This window comes from Mobula birostris, chromosome 21 (genome assembly GCF_030028105.1).
Source record: "Mobula birostris isolate sMobBir1 chromosome 21, sMobBir1.hap1, whole genome shotgun sequence".
Classification (NCBI taxonomy): domain Eukaryota; kingdom Metazoa; phylum Chordata; class Chondrichthyes; order Myliobatiformes; family Myliobatidae; genus Mobula; species Mobula birostris.
The window spans coordinates 13,012,272-13,037,347 of record NC_092390.1 but is presented as its reverse complement, the minus strand read 5'-3'; the positions used below and the strand labels follow the sequence as shown (position 1 = coordinate 13,037,347).

The 25,076-nt window shown below is 48.7% G+C and overlaps 1 protein-coding gene across 2 annotated transcripts in view; it reads right to left on the bottom strand.

Moving 5' to 3' along the window:
• The window catches only part of LOC140185601 (slit homolog 1 protein-like), a 315,402-nt gene extending 293,829 nt beyond the window's left edge, over window positions 1-21,573 (bottom strand). For both annotated transcript variants that reach the window (XM_072238998.1, XM_072238997.1), the window contains exons 1-3: window positions 20,973-21,573; window positions 12,303-12,374; window positions 9,670-9,741 (exon numbers count right to left, since the gene is read on the bottom strand). In XM_072238998.1, coding sequence (XP_072095099.1) covers window positions 9,670-9,741; window positions 12,303-12,374; window positions 20,973-21,151 — 323 coding nt within the window. In that variant the 5' untranslated portion in view covers window positions 21,152-21,573. The remainder of the gene's footprint in view (window positions 1-9,669; window positions 9,742-12,302; window positions 12,375-20,972) is intronic.
• Window positions 21,574-25,076: the final 3,503 nt, after the last annotated feature.

The window sequence follows — 25,076 nt, the reverse complement described above, 5'->3', positions numbered from 1 at the left end:
ATACTCCAAGTGCATTCTAATGCCTGATAAAAGCCTCAGCAGTACATCCTTGCCTTTTAATTTTCTCCCCATTTAGAAAATAGCCCATGCCTTTATTCCTTCTACCAGAGTGCATTACCATGCACTTCCCTACAGTATATTCTATCTACCACTCTTGCCCGTTCTCCTAATCTGTCCAGGTCCTCCTGTGGATTCTCTGCTTCCTCAACACTACCTCCCCCTTCATTTTTCCTTGTATCGCCCACAAGCAGAGCCACAGAGCCATCAATTTCATCGTCCAAATCATTGACACTTCACATGAAAAGAAGCTGTTCCAGCACTAACTCCTGCGGAACACCACTAGTGACCGGCAGCCAAGCAGAACAGGCCTCCTTTATTCCCACTCTTTGCCTCCTGCCAATCTTCTATCCACACCAGTGTCTTTCCTGTAATACCATGTATTCTTCATTCGTTAAGCAGCCACGTGTATGGCATCTTGTCAAAGGGCTTCTGAAAATCTAATCAGAAGGCCCTTGCCAAGGGAGAAAAGGGAGCTTCAATCTGCATTGAACCTGTGCTGTCCCTGCCCTGGGAGTGTGTGATGGGACAGTGTAGGGGGAGCTTCACTCTGTATCTAACCCGTGCTGTCTCTGCCCTGGGAGTGTGTGATGGGACAGTGTAGGGGGAGCTTCACTCTGTATCTAACCCGTGCTGTCCCTGCTCTGGGAGTGTGTGATGGGACAGTGTAGAGGGAGCTTCACTCTGTATCTAACCCGTGCTGTCCCTGCCCTGGGAGTGTGTGATGGGACAGTATAGAGGGAGCTTCACTCTGTATCTAACTCGTGCTGTCCCTGCTCTGGGAGTGTGTGATGGGACAGTGTAGAGGGAGCTTCATTCTGTATCTAACCCGTGCTGTCCCTGTCCTGGGAGTGTGTGATGGGACAGTGTAGAGGGAACTTCACTGTCTTCGTTGTCCACGGGAATGGTACCGGAGGATTGGAGGGAGGCGAATGTTGTCCCTTTGTTCAAAAATGGTAGTAGGAATAGTCCGGGTAATTATAGACCAGTGAGCCTTACGTCTGTGGTGGGAAAGCTGTTGGAAAAGATTCTTAGAGATAGGATCTATGGGCATTTAGAGAATGATGGTCTGATCAGGAACAGTCAGCATGGCTTTGAGAAGGGCAGATCATGTCTAACAAGCCTGATATAGTCCTTTGAGGAGGTGACCAGGCATATAGATGAGGGTAGTGCAGTGGATGTGATCTACATGGATTTTAGTAAGGCATTTGACAAGGTTCCACACGGTAGGCTTATTCAAAAAGTCAGAAGGCATGGGATCCAGGGAAGTTTGGCCAGGTGGATTCAGAATTGGCTTGCCTGCAGAAGGCAGAAGGGTCATGGTGGAGGGAGTACATTCAGATTGGAGGGTTGTGATTAGTGGTGTCCCACAAGGATCTGTTCTGGGACCTCTACTTTTCGTGATTTTTATTAACGACCTGGATGTCGGAGTAGAAGGGTGGGTTGGCAAGTTTGCAGACAGAAAGGTTGGTGGTGCTGAAGATAGTGTAGGGGATTGTTGAAGATTACAGACAGACATTGATAGGATGCAGAAGTGGGCTGAGAAGTGGCAGATGGAGTTCAACCCGGAGAAGTGTGAGGTGGTACACTTTGGAAGGACAAACTCCAAGGCAGAGTACAAAGTAGATGGCAGGATACTTGGTAGTGTTGAGGGGCATAGGGATCTGGGGGTACATGTCCACAGATTCCTGAAAGTTGCCTCACGGGTAGATAGGGTAGTTAAGAAAGCTTATGGGGTGTTAGCTGTCATAAGTTGAGGGACAGAGTTTAAGAGTCGCGACGTAATGATGCAGCTCTATAAAACTCTGGTTAGGCCACACTTGGAGTACTGTGTCCAGTTCAGGTCGCCTCACTATAGGAAGGATGTGGAAGCATTAGAAAGGGTTAAGAGGAGATTCACCAGGATGCTGCCTAGTTTAGAGAGTATGGAATATGATCAGAGATTAAGGGAGCTAGGGCTTTGCTCTTTGGAGAGAAGGAGGATGAGAGGAGACATGATAGAGGTGTACAAGATATTAAGAAGAATAGATAGAGTGGACAGCCAGCACCTCTTCCCCAGGACACCACTGCTCAGTACAAGAGGACATGGTTTTAAAGTAAGGGGTGGGAAGTTCAAGGGGGATATTAGAGGAAGGTTTTTTACTCAAAAAGTGTTCGGTGTGTGGAATGCACTGCCTGAGTCAGTGGTGGGGGCAGATACACTAGTGAAGTTTAAGAGACTACTAGACAGGTATATGGAGGAATTTAAGGTGGGGGGTTATATGGGAGGCAGGGTTTGAGGGTCGGCAAAACATTATGGGCCGAAGGGCCTGTAATGTGCTGTACTATTCCGTGTTCTATGTTGTATGTTCACTCTGTGCTGTCCCTGTCCTGGGAGTGTGTGATGGGACAGAGTAGAGGGAGCTTCACTCTGTATCTAACCCGTGCTGTCCCTGTCCTGGGAGTGTGTGATGGGACAGTGTAGAGGGAGCTTCACTCTGTATCTAACCCGTGCTGTCCCTGTCCTGGGAGTGTGTGATGGGACAGAGTAGAGGGAGCTTCACTCTGTATCTAACCCGTGCTGTCCCTGTCCTGGGAGTGTGTGATGGGACAGTGTAGAGGGAGCTTCACTCTGTATCTAACCCATGCTGTCCCTGCCCTGGGAGTGCGTGATGGGACAGTGTAGAGGGAGATTCACTCTGTATCTAACCCGTGCTGTCCCTGTCCTGGGAGTGTGTGATGGGACAGTGTAGAGGGAGCTTCACTCTGTATCTAACCCGTGCTGTCCCTGTCCTGGGAGTGTGTGATGGGACAGAGTAGAGGGAGCTTCACTCTGTATCTAACCCGTGCTGTCCCTGTCCTGGGAGTGTGTGATGGGACAGTGTAGAGGGAGCTTCACTCTGTATCTAACCCGTGCTGTCCCTGCCCTGGGAGTGCGTGATGGGACAGTGTAGAGGGAGATTCACTCTGTATCTAACCCGTGCTGTCCCTGTCCTGGGAGTGTGTGATGGGACAGTGTAGAGGGAGCTTCACTCTGTATCTAACCCGCGCTGTCCCTGTCCTTTTTTTTTTTTATATTACAAATGTCGGTGCTATACAATATTTACAAACCCAGTGAATAACACATTTACTACACTACAAACAGACAATACATGTTAAACCAATATATTGCCATCCTCATCAATGATGGCATTTACACCCCGCGGAGCCCAACGGTCCCGGAACATCTCGACGGTCGCCGTGGACTGTGCGTATTCCTTTTCAAGGTTCACCCGGGCTCGAACATACCCCCTAAACATAGCCAGGCAGTCCACCCGGGGAGAACCTCCTGCCACCCTTTTCCAGGAGCCACGGATGGCAATTTTCGCCAGCCCCAGGAGCAAGTTGACAAGGACATCCTCATCCCTCTGTGCCCCCCTCCTTACTGGATGACCATATATGAATAGGGTGGGACTGAAATGCAACCAGAAGGCGAGAAGCAGCCCACGCAAATACGCGAAAAGGGGCTGCAGCCTCACACACTCCACGCACATATGGTACACGGTCTCCTCCAGCCCGCAGAAGTGACATGCGGCTGGGAGATCCGTGTACAAACTGAAGAACTTATTGCAGGGCACCGCTTTATGCAGCACCCTCCAGCCGAGATCCCCAAGGTGCATGGGAAGGACTCCCTTGTAGAGGGACTTCCACTGGGGACCCCCCTCACCTCCAGGTGGAAAGACCGACCGCCATGGCGTGTCGGGACGGTGGACAAATGCTAGGAAGTGGAGGGTGTGGAGCAGCAGCCCATAAAGGTACCTCCTGCCTGCATCTCTGAATGGGATTGTGGGTGTTGATGAAAGACGGCTCAAGTTGTGTGGATTCGTCTCTCGGGTAAGGCTGCGGGGCCTGGGCCCGATGAGCAGCCCAGCCCGAGTCGTTCCACACACCTGAGCCGCACTGACATCCGTTGAGACAGGGCAAGGGTCGGCCAGGACCCCGCCATCTGCCGGAGGAGGGGATTCCCGGCCTGAGGCAACCATATTCCAGACTCTCAGTAGGTCCTGATAGAAGCCGGGCAGCCTCTGCAAAGCAGCACGGCTGACGCCCGCCGGTGGTAGCTGCATATCTTCGGCAAGACAGCAGCCCCTCCAGAGGAAGAAAGTCGCCAACACGTGCCACCTGGGAGGGTGCTCGGCGTACAGGAATCTCTGCAGCGTCCTGAGGCGGAGAGCCGCCAGTCGTGTGCGTACACACACCAGCGACTGTCCGCCCTCTCCTTCTGGGAGACTCAGAACCGCTGCAGAGACCCAGTGCTGCTGTCCCTGCCCTGGGAGTGTGTGACAGGACAGTGTAGAGGGAGCTTCACTCTGTATCTAACCCGTGCTGTCCCTGTCCTGGGAGTGTGTGATGGGACAGTGTAGAGGGAGCTTCACTCTGTATCTAACCCGTGCTGTCCCTGCCCTGGGAGTGTGTGATGGGACAGTGTAGAGGGAGATTCATTCTGTATCTGACCCGTGCTGTCCCTGTCCTGGGAGCGTGTGATGGGATAGTGTAGAGGGAGCTTCACTCTGTATCTAACCCGTGCTGTCTCTGCCCTGGGAGTGTGTGATGGGACAGTGTAGGGGGAGCTTCACTCTGTATCTAACCCGTGCTGTCCCTGCTCTGGGAGTGTGTGATGGGACAGTGTAGAGGGAGCTTCACTCTGTATCTAACCCGTGCTGTCCCTGCCCTGGGAGTGTGTGATGGGACAGTATAGAGGGAGCTTCACTCTGTATCTAACTCGTGCTGTCCCTGCTCTGGGAGTGTGTGATGGGACAGTGTAGAGGGAGCTTCATTCTGTATCTAACCCGTGCTGTCCCTGTCCTGGGAGTGTGTGATGGGACAGTGTAGAGGGAACTTCACTGTCTTCGTTGTCCACGGGAATGGTACCGGAGGATTGGAGGGAGGCGAATGTTGTCCCTTTGTTCAAAAATGGTAGTAGGAATAATCCGGGTAATTATAGACCAGTGAGCCTTACGTCTGTGGTGGGAAAGCTGTTGGAAAAGATTCTTAGAGATAGGATCTATGGGCATTTAGAGAATGATGGTCTGATCAGGAACAGTCAGCATGGCTTTGAGAAGGGCAGATCATGTCTAACAAGCCTGATATAGTCCTTTGAGGAGGTGACCAGGCATATAGATGAGGGTAGTGCAGTGGATGTGATCTACATGGATTTTAGTAAGGCATTTGACAAGGTTCCACACGGTAGGCTTATTCAAAAAGTCAGAAGGCATGGGATCCAGGGAAGTTTGGCCAGGTGGATTCAGAATTGGCTTGCCTGCAGAAGGCAGAAGGGTCATGGTGGAGGGAGTACATTCAGATTGGAGGGTTGTGATTAGTGGTGTCCCACAAGGATCTGTTCTGGGACCTCTACTTTTCGTGATTTTTATTAACGACCTGGATGTCGGAGTAGAAGGGTGGGTTGGCAAGTTTGCAGACAGAAAGGTTGGTGGTGCTGAAGATAGTGTAGGGGATTGTTGAAGATTACAGACAGACATTGATAGGATGCAGAAGTGGGCTGAGAAGTGGCAGATGGAGTTCAACCCGGAGAAGTGTGAGGTGGTACACTTTGGAAGGACAAACTCCAAGGCAGAGTACAAAGTAGATGGCAGGATACTTGGTAGTGTTGAGGGGCATAGGGATCTGGGGGTACATGTCCACAGATTCCTGAAAGTTGCCTCACGGGTAGATAGGGTAGTTAAGAAAGCTTATGGGGTGTTAGCTGTCATAAGTTGAGGGACAGAGTTTAAGAGTCGCGACGTAATGATGCAGCTCTATAAAACTCTGGTTAGGCCACACTTGGAGTACTGTGTCCAGTTCAGGTCGCCTCACTATAGGAAGGATGTGGAAGCATTAGAAAGGGTTAAGAGGAGATTCACCAGGATGCTGCCTAGTTTAGAGAGTATGGAATATGATCAGAGATTAAGGGAGCTAGGGCTTTGCTCTTTGGAGAGAAGGAGGATGAGAGGAGACATGATAGAGGTGTACAAGATATTAAGAAGAATAGATAGAGTGGACAGCCAGCACCTCTTCCCCAGGACACCACTGCTCAGTACAAGAGGACATGGTTTTAAAGTAAGGGGTGGGAAGTTCAAGGGGGATATTAGAGGAAGGTTTTTTACTCAAAAAGTGTTCGGTGTGTGGAATGCACTGCCTGAGTCAGTGGTGGGGGCAGATACACTAGTGAAGTTTAAGAGACTACTAGACAGGTATATGGAGGAATTTAAGGTGGGGGGTTATATGGGAGGCAGGGTTTGAGGGTCGGCAAAACATTATGGGCCGAAGGGCCTGTAATGTGCTGTACTATTCCGTGTTCTATGTTGTATGTTCACTCTGTGCTGTCCCTGTCCTGGGAGTGTGTGATGGGACAGAGTAGAGGGAGCTTCACTCTGTATCTAACCCGTGCTGTCCCTGTCCTGGGAGTGTGTGATGGGACAGTGTAGAGGGAGCTTCACTCTGTATCTAACCCGTGCTGTCCCTGTCCTGGGAGTGTGTGATGGGACAGAGTAGAGGGAGCTTCACTCTGTATCTAACCCGTGCTGTCCCTGTCCTGGGAGTGTGTGATGGGACAGTGTAGAGGGAGCTTCACTCTGTATCTAACCCGTGCTGTCCCTGCCCTGGGAGTGCGTGATGGGACAGTGTAGAGGGAGATTCACTCTGTATCTAACCCGTGCTGTCCCTGTCCTGGGAGTGTGTGATGGGACAGTGTAGAGGGAGCTTCACTCTGTATCTAACCCGTGCTGTCCCTGTCCTGGGAGTGTGTGATGGGACAGTGTAGAGGGAGCTTCACTCTGTATCTAACCCGTGCTGTCCCTGCCCTGGGAGTGCGTGATGGGACAGTGTAGAGGGAGATTCACTCTGTATCTAACCCGTGCTGTCCCTGTCCTGGGAGTGTGTGATGGGACAGTGTAGAGGGAGCTTCACTCTGTATCTAACCCGCGCTGTCCCTGTCCTTTTTTTTTTTTATATTACAAATGTCGGTGCTATACAATATTTACAAACCCAGTGAATAACACATTTACTACACTACAAACAGACAATACATGTTAAACCAATATATTGCCATCCTCATCAATGATGGCATTTACACCCCGCGGAGCCCAACGGTCCCGGAACATCTCGACGGTCGCCGTGGACTGTGCGTATTCCTTTTCAAGGTTCACCCGGGCTCGAACATACCCCCTAAACATAGCCAGGCAGTCCACCCGGGGAGAACCTCCTGCCACCCTTTTCCAGGAGCCACGGATGGCAATTTTCGCCAGCCCCAGGAGCAAGTTGACAAGGACATCCTCATCCCTCTGTGCCCCCCTCCTTACTGGATGACCATATATGAATAGGGTGGGACTGAAATGCAACCAGAAGGCGAGAAGCAGCCCACGCAAATACGCGAAAAGGGGCTGCAGCCTCACACACTCCACGCACATATGGTACACGGTCTCCTCCAGCCCGCAGAAGTGACATGCGGCTGGGAGATCCGTGTACAAACTGAAGAACTTATTGCAGGGCACCGCTTTATGCAGCACCCTCCAGCCGAGATCCCCAAGGTGCATGGGAAGGACTCCCTTGTAGAGGGACTTCCACTGGGGACCCCCCTCACCTCCAGGTGGAAAGACCGACCGCCATGGCGTGTCGGGACGGTGGACAAATGCTAGGAAGTGGAGGGTGTGGAGCAGCAGCCCATAAAGGTACCTCCTGCCTGCATCTCTGAATGGGATTGTGGGTGTTGATGAAAGACGGCTCAAGTTGTGTGGATTCGTCTCTCGGGTAAGGCTGCGGGGCCTGGGCCCGATGAGCAGCCCAGCCCGAGTCGTTCCACACACCTGAGCCGCACTGACATCCGTTGAGACAGGGCAAGGGTCGGCCAGGACCCCGCCATCTGCCGGAGGAGGGGATTCCCGGCCTGAGGCAACCATATTCCAGACTCTCAGTAGGTCCTGATAGAAGCCGGGCAGCCTCTGCAAAGCAGCACGGCTGACGCCCGCCGGTGGTAGCTGCATATCTTCGGCAAGACAGCAGCCCCTCCGGAGGAAGAAAGTCGCCAACACGTGCCACCTGGGAGGGTGCTCGGCGTACAGGAATCTCTGCAGCGTCCTGAGGCGGAGAGCCGCCAGTCGTGTGCGTACACACACCAGCGACTGTCCGCCCTCTCCTTCTGGGAGACTCAGAACCGCTGCAGAGACCCAGTGCTGCTGTCCCTGCCCTGGGAGTGTGTGACAGGACAGTGTAGAGGGAGCTTCACTCTGTATCTAACCCGTGCTGTCCCTGTCCTGGGAGTGTGTGATGGGACAGTGTAGAGGGAGCTTCACTCTGTATCTAACCCGTGCTGTCCCTGCCCTGGGAGTGTGTGATGGGACAGTGTAGAGGGAGATTCATTCTGTATCTAACCCGTGCTGTCCCTGTCCTGGGAGCGTGTGATGGGATAGTGTAGAGGGAGCTTCACTCTGTATCTAACCCGTACTGTCCCTGTCCTGGGAGTGTGTGACGGGACAGTGTAGAGGGAGCTTCACTCTGTATCTAACCCGTGCTGTCCCTGTCCTGGGAGTGTGTGATGGGACAGTGTAGAGGGAGCTTCACTCTGTATCTAACCCGTGCTGTCACTGTCCTGGGGGTAATGACCAGGATAACATGATCGATTTTCATGCAAGTGCCAACCCAGTCACTTCATCCTATCACCCCTGATCACATCAATGTCTGTGAGGCTACACCAGGGAAAAATAGTTTCTCAGGAAACTTGCCCTGGATATCTTTGTTTATGAGCCACTGACAGTTAACATGCAGGCGAAGCAGGCAATTCCAAGAACACATCGGTCTCTAATGCAGCAGGATTTGGGAACAAGCCCAGAAATGATTGCTCCAATTATACCATGCCCTGGGGAGACTGCCTCAGGAATATTGTATAAAAATCTGGTCTCCATACCCAAGGATAGACGATCACACTGCAGTATATTGATTCCTGGTATTGTGAGAAGAAATTAAGGACACCAGGCCTGCACCCTTTGTTGTTTAGAAGAATGACAGGTGATCTCATTAATATGTAGAACATTTTAATTGATGAAGAATTGGTGTTTCAAAAGGGCTGATCATTTAAACCTGAGTTATGTAGAAAACTTTTCCACGGAGAGTGTGGAAGCTCCCGGCCCTGGAGAGTGGAGGATTCTGGATCATTTTGAAGTGAAGGTGGACAAATACCTGACAGATCGAAGAACAGGGGGTGGGGTACGGAGAAATGGCACAGAAGAGGAGTTGAGGAGAGCACTGTTCGGCCATGATCATATTGAAGAGCAGGGCAAGTTTGAGGAGAATAATGGCCTAATTCTGCTCCTACCCTCTCGCTTTCTTGTGTTTCCATCCCCCTGACCTTGGGGGATGTCCAGAATCCCGAGCAGAAGCATTCTTCGTTGAAGAGGGCTGTGCGAGGTCAGTCACTAAGCACATTCCGCAGATCGATAGATTTCTCGTTACTATCGAATTTATGGAGTGTAGGTTTAGAATAAAAGTCAGGTTTATTTTCACTAACTAATACAACGTGAAATTTGCTGTGTTGGGGCAGTAGTGCACTGCGAAGACATCAAATTACCATAAGTTACAAGCATAAATAAAGCTCGCACTTACAATCTTTCCAGTTCCTTCATGTCCTCAAAGGCGCCACGCTCGATTGAACTGATGTGGTTCTCCATAAGTTGCCTGGCAGGTGAGAAAGGGAAGGAACATAACATCAGGGTCAATGCAGACTCATGGACCATAAGACCATAAGATACAGGAGCAGTACAAGGCCATCTGGCCCTTTGAGTCATCTCTGCCATTTGACTTATTAACCCTCTCAACTCCATTCTTGTACCTTCTCCTGGTAACCTTTGAAACCCTTACTAATCAAGAGCCTATCAACTTTTGCTTTAAATATACCCAATTACTTGACTCCACGGCCATTTGTGGCAATGATTTTCACTAACCTCTGGCTAAAGAAATTGCTTCTCATCTCTGTTCTAAATGGTTGACCTTATATTCTGAGGCTGTGTCCTCTGATCATACTATAGGAAACAACCTCTCCATGTCAACTCTGTCTAGGCCTTTCAATATTCAAAAGGTTTCAATGAGATCACTCCTCATTATTCTCAATTCCAGCCAGTACAGGTCCTGTGCTATCAAATGCTCCTCATACATTAACCCTTTCATTCCCAGGATCATTCTTGTGAACCTCATCTGGACCCACCTCAATACCAGCACATCCTTTCTTAGATAGGGGGCCAAAACTGCTCACAATACTCCAAATGAAGTACGACCAATACCTTATAAAGCTTCAGATTACATCCTTGCTTTTTATTCTAGTCCTCTCGAATGAATGCTAATATTGCATTTGCCTCCCTTGCTACCGACCCAACCTACGTGTTAATCTTTAGGAAATCCCACACAAGGGCTCGTTAGACCCTTTGCACCTCCATGTTCTGAATTTTCTCCCCATTTAGAAGATAGTTTACGGACTGTAGTCTATACAGAGTCATGCAGGTTAGCTTCAGTCCAACTCATCCATGCCGACCAAGAATTCCATCTACAGTAGCCCCAGTTGCCCATTTTTAGCCCATATCTATCTAAACCATTCCTATCCATGCACCTGCCTAATTATTGTCAATGTACGGTACCTGGATCAAACGTTTCAGGCACCAAACCCTGACCATCTCTGGGTGAAAAAGATCCCCTCAAGTCTCCTTTAAATCTTCCCCCTCTTACCTTAAACCTGTGCCCCCTCACTATGTTTCCTTTCCCTGGGAAAAGGACGCTCTATGCCTCTTCATAACTTTATTCACCTCTGTAAGATCACCCCCCAGTCTCCAGTGTTCCAAGGAATAAAGACTTGGGCTGCCCAGCCTCTCCCTAAGACTCAGGCCTCCTGGCAGCCATCTTATAAACATTCTCTGCACACTCTTCCCAGCTTAATGATGTCCTTCCTACAACCAGGTGACCAAAACTGTGCACGATACTCTGGGGTGCAGCCTCACCAACATCCTGGGCAACGGCAACAAAACATCTCATCTTCCATACTCATTACCCTGACAGGTGCAATGTATTCTTCACCACCCTGACAATCTGTATACCTCAACCCTAGTGTGGGAACACACATTAGTAGCAGGCATTCGACAAAGGAAATCAATCAACACGGGTTACATACGAAGTGAATCTCCCTCTACACTGTCCCATCACACACTCCCAGGACAGGGACAGCACGGGTTAGATACAGAGTGAAACTCCCTCTACACTGTTCCATCACACACTCCCAGGACAGGGACAGCAGGGGTTAGATACAGAGTGAAGCTCCCTCTACACTGTCTCATCACACACTCCCAGGACAGGGACAGCACGGGTTAGATACAGAGTGAAGCTCCCTCTACACTGTCCCATCACACACTCCCAGGACAGGGACAGCACGGGTTAGATACAGAGTGAAGCTCCCTCTACACTGTCCCATCACACACTCCCAGGGCAGGGACAGCACGGGTTAGATACAGAGTGAAGCTCCCTCTACACTGTCCCATCACACACTCCCAGGGCAGGGTCAGCACGGGTTAGATACAGAGCGAATCTCCCCCTACACTGTCCCATCACACACTCCCAGGGCAGGGAGAGCACGGGTTAGACACAGAGTGAAGCTCCCTCTACACTGTCCCATCACACACTCCCAGGGCAGGGACAGCATGGGTTAGACACAGAGTGAAGCTCCCTCTACACTGTCCCATCACACACTCCCAGGACAGGGACAGCACGGGTTAGATACAGAGTGAATCTCCCTCTACACTGTCCCATCACACATTCCCAGGGCAGGGAGAGCACGGGTTAGACACAGAGTGAATCTCCCTCTACACTGTCCCATCACACACTCCCAGGACAGGGAGAGCACGGGTTAGATACAGAGTGAAGCTCCCTCTACACTGTCCCATTGTGTTCAATACAAGATGTTTCCCAACTTGTCAACACTGGCTTGTCCATCTGTCACTTACTGTCCTTGCCAGCCTAACTGTGTCTGTGCTCTGACCCATAGCCTGTGACTACCTAATGTGTACAATTATGGGTTTTTAATTCATTAGTAAACGAGTAAAGCCCCTGCTGTGGAGTTTTACAGAGAAGTTCTGAACCTATAATTCCAGTCTTTCTGCTCGTGTGGCCTTGCCATCAAATCCTTTGATTGTGTGTTTTGTTCAAGCAAAGGGAATGTTTGTTGGTCTTTTGCCCAAGCTGCTGCCTGTGATACTCACAATACGCGGACGTGTCTGAGTCCTGTGAAGTCACTTTTGCTGATGCGAGTGATGTTATTCCCATTCAGCTCCCTGTGAAGTGAAAGAGATGAGGGACGGTTAAACTCCATCCGCCACTCACAGTCCACTCCTGGGTGCTGGGGAAATACTGCACAGAAACAGGCCCTTCGACACATCAAGCTCATACTGACCATCGATCCCATCTATTCCCCCCGTAGATTCTACCCCTCATTCACTCACACACTGGGGGCAACTTGCAGCGGCCAGTTAACCTGTGTGTTGTTGGGATGTGGCAGGAAACAGTGCAAAAAGAAATGTTAATATGGCGGTAGATACTTTATTGATCCCAAAGGAATTGCAGTGTCAGTAACATTACTAAGTGCACAGATATATAAATATTAGAAGCAAAGTAGAAAGAATAAAAAATAAGTTACCACAAACAGTCTAACAAGGGGGGGGGGGGTCATCACTTCCCCGGCTATAAGTTGTCTTGTTATAGAGCCTAATGTCCGAGGGTATAGCTGAGAAAGGTAGAAATGTATCACTTTGTGAGATTAGATTAGATTTATTTGTCATATATACATTGAAACATACAGTGAAATGCACCATTTACGTCAAGTACCAACTGAGTCCAAGGATGTTCTGGGGCAGCCTGCGTGCTTCTAGCATGTCCACAACTTACTAACCCTAACCTGTATATCTTTGGAATGTGGGAGGAAACTGGAGCACCCGGAGGAAACCCACGGGACCGTGGAGAGAAAGTACAAACTCTTCATAGGTACTGGTGGGGATTGAACCACAATTGCAATCACTGGCATTGTAAAGCTTTATACTAACTGCTATGCTCTCTTTATACCCAGCAAGATGTACTGTAAGAACTTTTCCTCTGCAGCAGTTAGTACCATATCTAAGCTAAATCCAGTGTGAAGTATTATAATATTTTGAACTCTGGCACTGCAGGTGTGTCGGTGTGCACCCAGCCCAAATTCTGCCACAATTATTCAAGCAATATCAAATGTCACCATCAGGAGGTCAGAAAACACGAGCAGTGGAGATGTGGATGAAGAGAGGCAAGGCCTGATGAGCAGTAGGAAAACACAGGTACTTGTGCCTGACACTGTCACTGTACCACGATGTGGTATTGTCAATGTTTGCAGAAACCAAACGCAGATTAATTTGTAAGCACAAGAGATCCTGCAGATGTCGGAAATCCAGAGTAGCACACACAAAATTCTGGAGGAACTCCACAGGTCAAGCAGCATCGATAGAGAAGAATAAAGAGTCAACGTTTCGGGCCAAGACCCTTCATCAGGAAAGAATAAAGAGTCTTGATTCTGCATTCTTGTATTGTTTTCCCTTGTACCACCTCAGTGCAGTGTTGTAATGAAATGATCTGTATGGATGGCATGCAAAACCAACTTTCTCACTGTAACACATTACATTTGAAAATAATAAACCAGTTCACCAATTTTATTCTGTCCTTTGTTAGATATACTGATTCTCTATACAATGAATACCTTTCTCAGTGCCTGTAAGAAACAAATTCTAATGCCCTTTCTCCCCATTGAGACTATGGTCCCCCTACATTGGTCAAAGTAATACATGATCCTATCAGGATTCAGTTACAGTCTAGAATCAAACTAACCCTAACCTGTATATCTTTGGAATGTGGGAGGAAACCAGAGCACCCAGAGGAAACCCACGGGAGGAGGAGATGGCGACGTGACGGCAGCGCGCGCGGCCTCTCTGATGAATGATATCTGTAATTTGTCAAGTAGGGGACCGTGCACAATTCTGATTTGATGGAGACAGACGTGAGAGTACTGAGGAACATCTGGAGAAACTTCTGAAATGCCCGCTTCGCTGCCGCTGCTACTGTGTGGTAACCAGAACCTCCGGAGCAGAAGGCCCCGAATCCTCGGCTTTGCTTGTTTCAGCGGCCGGGGCGAGGTCGAAGGCACTCGGAAGGCTGTATCGGAGGGTCTGGTCGGAGGCTCGAAGTTTTTGGACGGACGGACTCAGTGTCGGCTGTGGTCGGCTGCTTCCAAGGCATCGGCAAGTTGACGGTGCCTGGAGGTTTATGGCAGGGAGTTTCTCCCTTTCGCCGCCTGCTATCGGGGACTTTTGAGACTTTATTTACCGTGCCCATGGTTTGTTCTTTATCAAATTATGGTATTGCTTTGCACTGCTGTAACAATATGTTATATTATGTGGTTCTGTCCATGTTAGTCTTTGGTTTGTCCTGTTTTCTGTGATATCACTCTGGAGAAACGTTGTATCATTTCTTAATGCATGTATGTATTTCTAAACGACAATAAAAGAGGACTGAGTGTTCTCATAATCTAATCTAAATCTAACTGAGAAAATGTGGAGTTTGTATACAGAAACAGATATCTGGGAAAGAGATGACAGATCTCTCCCTGCTTGTTTGAATAGTCATTTTTAGAGTCTTTACATCCAGCTTACAGGCAGACTAGAACAGATTAATTCTCCCAGCTGAAAGCTGTTACAATTCAGCTGCAGAAAGTTGTAAACTCAGCCAACTCCATTAAGGGCACTGGCATTCCCACCGTTCAGGATACCTTCAAAAGGAGATGCCCTAAACAGGCGGGATCCATCATTAAGGAACCCTCCCCTACCCCATCACCCAGGGCATCCCCTCTTCTTGTTGCTGCTGTCAAGGAGAAGGCACAGGAGCCTGAAGAGCTCAGGAACAGCTTCTTCCCCTCTCCATCACATTTCTGAATGGACAATGAGCCCATGAAACCTCAATTTATTTTTTGCTTTTTGTATTACTGACATAATTTAATTTCATATATATATATATATATATAGAGAGAGAGAGAGAGAGAGACTGTTTTTATAGTAATTCCTAGCTTTTTATTATGTATTGCAAGGTACAGCTGCTGCAAAAGAACAAGAATTTCACAAGACATGCCAGTGATATTAAACCTGAATTACTCTCTCTGCTCGGCAGAGTGAACATGACCTCATATACTGGTGCATCACCTCAACCTTAGGACTATCAGTACCAACAAAGGCAAGCCTATCAGAATAGACCCACACACGTCTATGTAAAGAGACAAAGACATGTATACAGAGAGAGAGAGAGAGAGAGAGAGAGAGATACAAACCACACACATGTACAGGCGCAAGCACACACTGAGACACACACATGCACAGGCGCAAACACACACACACACACACACACACACACACACACACACAGATGCACAGGCACAAACACACACAGAGACACACACACACAGGCACACACAGAAGTAAGAATATATTCACAATTCTCACCTCATTATAGGAAGGATAATGGAGACTTTGGAGAGAGTGTAGTGTAGATTTACCAGGATACTGTCTGGATTACAGAGCATGTTTATGAAGATAGGCCGAGCAGTCTAGGGATTTGCTCTTTGGAGCGAAGGAGGAGGAGAAGTGACTTGATGGAGGTGTACAAAATGATAAGAAGCATAGATAGAGTGGATTGCCAGAGACTTCAATCCCACCGTAGAAATGGCTCATATGAGGGGGGGCATTAGAGTGTTTGAAGGAAAGTACAGAGGGGATGTCAGAGGCAGCATTTTTACACAGAGAGTGATAGGTGCATGGAACACACGGCCAGGGGCAGGGGTAGAGGTAAGTACTTTCGGGACCTTTAAGAGATTCTTAGGTAGACTAATGGATGAAAGAAAAACGGAGGGCTATGTGATTGATTGATCTTAGAATAGGTTAACAAATCAGCATGTCATTGTGGGCTGAAAGCCCTGTACTGTACTGTACTGCTCTTTGTTATAACACACAGCCCGTTCAAAACACACAGGGACATGTGTGTGTCCACACAACACACACACACACACACACACACACACACACACACACACACACACACAAACATACACAGACATGACACAGGGACATTCAAAACACACAACAGACATACTCACACACCACACACAAAAACATACACAGACATGTGCGTGTCCACACAACAGACACACACACACAGCTTGGCTGCAGTGACAGGAAAGTCCTAGAGAGAACAAGGGCAACGCACTCTCACCCCTACACGAGGGGCACTAACAGAGTTCAGCACAGTACTGAGACAGAATCACACACGGCATCGTGCAGCTTCCTATAAAAACACTCTCAGGCTGGAACGCCATGAGCATTCTCCGGAGGGGATGTGACAGGATTTGTACATGGAATAACTTAACTAGGAATGACCTCTAGGCTGGAACCCAGATTGTAGATTTCATGATGTTTACGTATAGAATTACAAATGTTAATGGTGTAACAGATCCCTGGGAGTCAGCAACAGGCTTGGATTTAATCCAAAGATTCAGGGGGTTTCTATAAAGAATAACAGATCCCTGGAAGTAAATCACAAACTAGGGTCTAATCCAAGAGTTTAGGGGTTCAGGAGAGAGCTTTTTCCAATTAAAACAGAATGTTCACACCATTTTAAACTTTTTTTCCCCAAGCAGCTAATCTGATCAACCATTCTAGTGAACCCCCAACCCCCTGCTATCGATTCCCCCGTCACCGCTCTGACAGCACTTCAATCCACTTCTTATAATGTTGTTTACATTGTAAATACATGTGTTTATTTGTACATTCATTTATTTATGCATATTTTTCCATATCCATCCTTTAACCTCTAACTTTATTATCCTTTTATATATAATTATTATTCTTTATAATTGTTGAATGTTGTTTTTATCATTGCGTGTCGCACCAACACATCATGGCAAATTTCTAAAACGTGTAAATGTATATGATATATTAAATCCAAGTTGATCCCTGATGCTTGAGCCTTGAATAACAGATCCCTAGGAATGGGTTATAGGCTGGGATCTAATCACATGAGGAGTTTGGGAATGGGGGTTATATGGAGAATGATAACTATCTGGGAGTGAGTTATGGATATAGAATAGAGTGAAACCACATGATGGACTCGGGGAAGGATTGTACGTAAATGCTTGCCAGTGGGTTACAGACTGGAAACTAATTCAAGGGTTCATGGGGTCTCTAATAGAATAACAGGTTTGGGTTGTCTATATCAGGCAGCACGGTAGCGTAGTGGTTAGCATAACGCTCTACAGTACAGGCAACCTGGGTTCAATTCCCGCCACCACCTGTAAGGAGTTTGTATGTTCTCCCCGTGACCCAGTGGGTTTCCTCAGGGTGCTCCGGTTTCCTCCCACAGTCCAAAGACCTACTGGTTGGTAGATTCACTGTAAATTGTCCTATAATTAGGCTAGGATTAAATCTGGGGATTGGTTGGGGGGGGTGCGGCTAAATAAATAGAATATCATAGAGGAAATATCTTAAAAGCCTAGGAAATATCATACTAGGCTTATATTCATTGGAATTTAGAAGATTGAGGGGGGATCTTATTGAAACGTATAAAATCCTAAAGAGATTGGACAGGCTAGATGCAGGAAGATTGTTCCCGATGTTGGGGAAGTCCAGAAAGAGGGGTCACAGTTTGAGGATAAAGGGGAAGCCTTTTAGGACCGAGATGAGGAAAAACTTCTTCACACAGAGAGTGGTGAATCTGTGGAATTCTCTGTCACAGGACAGTTGAGGCCAGTTCATTGGCTATATTTAAGAGGGAGTTAGATATGGCCCTTGTGGCTAAAGGGATCAGGGGGTATGGAGGGAAGGCTGGTACAGGGTTCTGAGTTGGATGATCAGTCATGATCATACTGAATGGCGGTGCAGGCTTGAAGGGCCGAATGGCCTACTCCTGCACCTATTTTCTATGTTTCTATGTTTCTAAAATGCAGCCCAGAGTTAATTGGAGGTTGGAATCTATTTGAGAGTTCCTGGTGCATAATATATAAAATAACAGATCCCCAAGAATGGGTTACAGACTGGGATCTAATCCAAAAATTCAGGGGTTTTATTTAAAGAATATTAGATCCCTTTGACTAAATTACAAATGGGAATCTAATCCAAGGGTTTAGGGGGATTAACAGATAGAATAATAGATTCCCCAGGAATGAGTTACGGACTGGGATCTAATCCAGAGCTTCAGGTGGTCTATATAGAGAATAACAGATCCCTGGAGTGATTTGACTTTGCAATCTAATCCAAGAGTGCCCAGGTTTATTTATTCAATAACAGATCCCTGGGATTGGGCTGCAGGCTTGGATCTGATCCAGTAGTTCAGGGGTTTATATATAGAATAACAGATCCCTGGCTGTGAGTTACAGACTGGGATTTACATGAGGAGTTTGGGATAGGGTTATATAGAAAGCATCAAACATCAGGAAGGAAGTTAGAGGCTGGAAGCTAAATAAAATATCTTGGGTAGTTGTGGGTAAGGGTTAAATAAATATAACCCCCAGGAACAAGGAATAAGCTACAGGTTGGGTTTACGGGGTTTTATGGATATAGTTCAGACTTCTGGAAGAGTTGTAGGCTGGAATGCAATTAAGAGGTTTGGGTGTTTACACAGAGAATAACAGATCCCCGAGAGTGGTTTACAGGTGGGAGCGAATCGGGGGATCTGAAATGATATTTGCGGACATTGAAAGCAGCAATATCAGGGCAATAACGAGAAGTTCCACTGCCCTCCTTGTCCCGGGAGCCCGCTGCCAACCGGGGTGGGTATCCCGAGAGAGGTCTGCGAGTTTCGCCGAGGCCTGGGGTTGGCGTGTCCTGACTGCTGGCTGGCCGCGGACCCACATACTCCGGAACCCCTGAGCCCTAGTCTGCCGGAGCTGATCTCTGCGGTTGCGACTGCGGGACCCCTATGGTCTGTAGGGCTTCTAAAGCGGTGAGCGTGTTCCCGCGTGCGAGAGTGCGAGTGAGAGTCTGTGCATGAGGGTGGAAATGAGAGGAGGACTGGGGTGAGCGTGACCGTGGGAGAGCAGATGACTACAGGAGCGAGAGGATGAGAATGTGTGCGCCAGTCTGCGAGTGAGAATGTGTGTTACGTGTGAGTGTGCAAGATCTGCGTGTAAGATGTGTGCACGAGATTGCATGACTGTCTATCAGAATCGGTGCGTGTGTGTGTAAAAAAGCGCGTGATTCAGTATGCGTGAGTGTATGCAAAATTAGTGTGTGAGTGAGAGAGAAAGACAATGTTTGAATGAATTTGTGTGCGTGAGGGAGAGACAGAGAGAGAGAGAGAAAGAAAGGGAAGAGGCTGTAGGTGCTTCTATGTGAACGCGAGTTCGTGACTGCTCTCACAGTCAAACATCGAGTGGATACCGTACTCGGGAGATGAAAGGCGGCTGAAAAATGACCGTGGGGGATGCAGGAGGGGAGGAGAAAGGGGCAGCCTGTAAACTGACATTCCTTCTACACCAGAAGAGCGTGGACAGAGTTCCATGAGTACGCGGGGCTGCTAACAAAGGCCCAAACCAATTGGATAGTAGACGCGGGCAGATACTTAAGATGAATGGTCTCGTCCTGGTCCCCACGAGCCAAAGACAAAGGGAGGTTTTTAATGATCTGAAATGCATGTTACAGGGAGAATGATCCGGAAGTATCACAATCAACGATAAATTAACGAAGACATCCACAGGATCTGAGGCAGGGCAGTGGGGAGGCTGTTCCAAAACCCTGAGACGATGCCGTTCCTACGAGTCCCGGTACGGTTCGATTCTCCACAGGAACTCACAGGGTCTATTCCAGCTCTCAGCCCTGCCTCAGCCCCTCCATCTCCCTCTTCCCCTCAATCCATCCAGCTCCGTCCCCTCCATCTCCCTCCTGACTTTCTAGTCTTGATGAAGGGTCTCAGCCCGAAACGTCAAAGTGTATTCCCCTCTATCGATGCTGCTTGACCCGTTGAGCTCCTCCAGTATTTTCTTTTGTGCATTGGAATGAAATACGACCCCTGATCCTGAATGTTGGTGGATTAACCGTGGGGAGGGGCGATTCCTTTACGACACGCAGGCAGTCACGGCGAGCGGCGATATTCCAAAGACAGGACCCCTGCGCCCTCCCCACCCCGCCACGTTACCACAGGGGGCTTGGATGTCTGTTAGGGTGGGATTGTCTTGGGGCGGTGGGGGGGGGGGGAGAGCTACTTCCGTGAACATTCCGCTCCACACATGCAAGCCGTCCCGTTAGGAAACACGACTATAAGAAGAACGTGTTTTATTTTCTCTCAGTTGAGGCATTCCCAACTTCAAAGGACCGGGCAACGGAATCCCCTTTTGAAGGCGTCCAATTTCTCCCTCTCTCTCTCGCAAAGTGAGATCCCACACGAGCCACTGAGGTAGCACACTGACTGATCTAGTGACTGGCTCGGGGTTATCTGCGGATGGAAAGAGCGGCGCGGGACCGTGATCCCGAGGCAGCAGGCTCAGCCTCATTGTGCACAGCGGCACCTCGGACAGTGAAGCGCTCCCTCGGCTCTGCATTCCGGGTGTTCAGCGGGTCCGCAGAGGAACGGAGGAAGGGGTGGGGGACAGGAGGAGAAGGGGTACATGAATACTACCCCCTCTCATCCTTTGCTCACCCTTTAAGGCTTTGAAACATCATTACTATCCGGCACTAGGTTCTTTTTGAACGGCGGCGGGGAGGTTCTGAAGTTTGGGATTCGTATAGCCCCGACCGATCACTTACAAAGGATGTGCACCCCAATCCTACCCGCCCCCTCCCCTCCCCAGATCTAAAGAGAAGGCGGCTTTCCATACTCACAGTCTCTCTGCGTTTCTGGGGATGTTCTTGGGGATGGTCCGGAGTCCCAGCCCGTGGCAGTCCACGCTTGTGCCCACACAGCTGCAGAGAGCCGGGCAGGCACTTGTCCCAATCCCGCAGGCGGCCAGCAGCAGGATCCCAGTCCTGATGATCTTGGGCAACTCCCGGCTTCTGTCCATGGTGTCTGCGAGGGATGTATGCGTGTGGCTGGGGTGGGGGTACAGAGAGAGAGAGTGGGAGATAGATAGATAGAGAGAGAGAGAGAGAGAGAGAGAGCGGGGGGAAAGAGGTCCTTCAGCCTCCGTCAGATCATAGTGAAGAGGCGCAAGCTTGCCGAAATCCGGTCCTTGCTACTTGCACCCACTTCGCACCCAGCGCCGGAGGGTCACACGCCCTCGATAACACAATAGAAGGGGAGGCCGGCTCGCAGCTATCCGGGATCCTGTGATCTCCACGGCTGAGACTGGCCCCAGCGGTGAATCTCGCAGCCTCACTCTCTATTGCAAACACACACACACATACACTGGGTTACAAGCTGCATTTGACGGCCTGTACAATAAAAGCGTCACACACATCCATCAACGTGACCACAAATAGCAGAGGCGACCCCGCCCACCGAACACACAGCCCCGACTCATCCAACGCAGGGCAGTGACTGCCAATCACGCCCCTCCCTCCCTGCACACCCACATGAACAGCAGGTTACAGTAAGGACGAACACTTAGCATAACCTGCCTGCTCCGTGGTCCGAGCGTGTGTGCATGTGTCTGTGAATGCTTTTGTGTGTGTGTGTGTGTGTGTGTGTGTGTGTGTATGTGTGTAAACGTGCGTGTGTGTCTCTGTGTGAATGTGTGTGTGTGTGTGTGTGTGTGTGCGCGCGCCTCTGTGTGAATGTATATGTGTGTGTGTGTGTGCCTGTCTCTGAATGTATATGTGTGTGTGCGTGAGTGTGTGTGTGTGTGTGTGTGTGTGAGTGTGTGTGTGTGTGTGTGTGTGTGTGTGTGTGTGTGTGTGTGTGTGTGTCTGTCTTCCTCTGTGTGAATGCGTGCATGTATTCGTGTACTTATCTGCGTGTGTACTTGTATGTGTGTTTTTGTGTATTTATACGTGTGCATTTGTATCCGTGTGTCTGTGTGTGTGAGATTGAGCCTGGCGCACCGGAACACACACACTGTACTCGAAAGAATAATTGTTTATCAGAAGGTGTTTTTTTAATCTCTTGTTCATCATCTGTTGTGTTGCCAAGAGAAACAGAGACACACTCCTCGGAAAGTCTGCCAGACGCCGTTCCCGTTACTGTCGGAAGAATAATGCGTAGAATCATAATTCCCAAGATTACTAATTACAGTTTACATTTCATTGGGGCTGGGAATGTGAGCGTGAGGGAGTCCGCTGAGGTTACGCTCGGTTTGGGTGAGGTTGTTGCGGCTGTGGGGCGGGGTGTAGGGAAAGTAAGCGAGGGGTCTGTCCCTGTCTGAGCACTCCCGGAAAGTTGTGCCCGTGTGTGTGTGTGTGTGTGTGTGTGTGTGTGTGTGTGTGTGTGTGTGTGTGTGTGTGTGTGTGTGTGTGTGTGTGTGTGTGTGTGTGTGTTGTCTCTGTGTGTGTGTTGTCTGTGTGTCTGCTGGGCGCAGCGGGAACACGGAACATCACTGTGATGCAAAACGAGCGGACAGGAAAAAAAAGACTTGCAATATTTAACAATTTGCTGGAGGAACTCAGCGGGTCGAGCAGCATGCGTGAAGGAAAATTAATTCAAGTCGAAAACCCGCACCAGGGTCAATGTCCCAATGAGTAGGAAGGACTTGATTAAACTGGAAAGAGTACAGACAAGATTTACAAGAATTAAGCCGGGATTGAAGGGCTGAGTTATAGGGCGAGGTTGGACCGACTGGGCCTTTACTCCTCGGAGTGCTGGAGACTGAGCGTATAAATGAGGGGTATAGATAGGGCGAGGTAAAATGTGAGGTCAAGAGCCCGTTCTATTGCCTGAGCATTCAATAGTGTTGTATCAGCGGGGTGGAAGCTGTTCTTCAGTCTGTTGGTTCGTGCTGCCAGGCTTTTCCTCCTGTCCGATGGGAGAGGGGAGTAGAGAGATGTCCGGGACAAGAGGGGGTCTTTGAGAGTGCTGGCTGCTTTACTGAGGCAGCAGGAAGTGTAGACCTTCCATGGAGGGGAGGCTGGTTTTGACCAGGTCTTGACTGGGTGGACACAGAGAGGGTATTTCCTCTGGTAGGGTAACTCTACATTGAGTTTAGAACTAAGAGGTTATCTACATAATACAGAGATAAGGTGAAATGTTTGTCTCCCATAATTTTCCAGGTCTCTGGAATCCTTTCCCTCAAAGGGCAGTGGAAACAGGGACATAGAGTCATAGAGCACTATGGCACAGAAACAGGCCCTTCAGCCCATCTAGTCCATGCCACGTCGTTATTCTGTTTAGCGCCATTGATCCATACCTGGACCACATCCATGTAGATATCAAGACACCTCTTAAATGTTGCAATTGAACCTACATCTACTGTTCCACACTCTCACCGCCCTCCTAGTGAAAGTTTGCCCCTCAGGTTCCCCTAAACATGTCACCTTTCACCTCTAACCTATGGCCTCAAGTTCTACTCTCACCAAACCTCAGTGGAAAAAGCCTGCTTGCATTTACCTTGTGTAAACCTCTATCAAATCTCCCCTCATTCTCCTGCACTCTAGGCAATAATGTCCTAATCTATTCAGGCTTTCCCTATAACTCAGGACCTCAAGTCCCGGCAATGTCCTTGTAAATTTTCTAAACACTTTCAATCTTATTGATATTTTTCCTGCAGGTAGGTGACCAAAACCGCAAACAAAACTCCAAATATGCTCTCACCAATGTCTTACACAACTCCAACATGGCAACCCAACTCCTGCATTCAATACTTCGATTTATGAAGGCTGATATGCCAAAAGCTGTCTTACATCCCTATCTTCTTGTGAAGCCACTTTCAAGGAATTATGGATCTAAATTCCCGGCAGTCTGAATATTTCCAAGGCTCTTGGAAAGTGACGGATGAAAGGTTACTGCAGACGGATGAAAGGTTACTGCAGACGGATGAAAGGTTACTGCAGACGGATGGAAATGCAGAACTGAGATTGCATTCAGATCCGTCGTGATCCTATAGTCGGGTGGATTTGCGAGGATCCTCTGCTGCTCTGCGTGTATGGATGGTGTATATGTGTATGTATGTGTATATGGATGGTGTTCACTGTCTGAGCTGGACTAGTTCCCGGGCACCTTCAGGAAGGACAAAGATGGTATAGTGGTGCACCTTGCAACTGTAACGACCTGATTCGATCCTGATGGTGTGTGGAGTTTCCGTGTTCTCCCTGTGACCTTGTGGGCTTCCTCCTGCTTCTCCGGTTTTCCACGCTTCAGAGATGTGCACGTTGGTGAGTCAATTGACCACCTGTACATTTCCCCTACAGTGTGGGTGACGGGTGGAGTTCATGGGGATGGAATTCCTGATGGATGGAATTATGACAGAGATCTCATTGAAACCTAACAGATATTGAGCTTGGAAGAATGAGGGAGATCTCATGGAAACCGAACAAATATTGAAAGGCCTAGATAGAGTGGACATTTATAAGATGCTTCCTACAGTCCAGAACCAGAGGGCACAGCATACAAGGGTGCCCGTTTGGACCAGAGATGAGGAGGAATTTCTTTAGCCAGAGGGTAGGGGATCTGTGGAATTCATTGCCACAGAAGGCTGTGAAGACCAAGTCACTGGATATATCTAAAGTGAAGGTTGATAGTTCTTGAAAAGCAAGGTTGCCATAGGTTACAGGGGAAAGGCAGTAGAATGGCGTTGAGAGGGAAAATAAATCAGCCATGATTGAATGGTAGAGCAGACTCAATGGGCTGAATGGCATAATTCTGCTGCGATGTCTCGTGGTCTTTTGTCAGGGGATATGGAGAAAGTTACTAACTAAGGCATGGGATTGACCTGTGAGCCAGCACAGACTGTGGGCTGAATGGCCTGCTGCATTGCTTCAGAAATGGAAAATATGGAACTATGGGTCAGGTAAGGTACAATACAAGGAGGGCCAGCTGATTGGTAGAATATTCTAGCC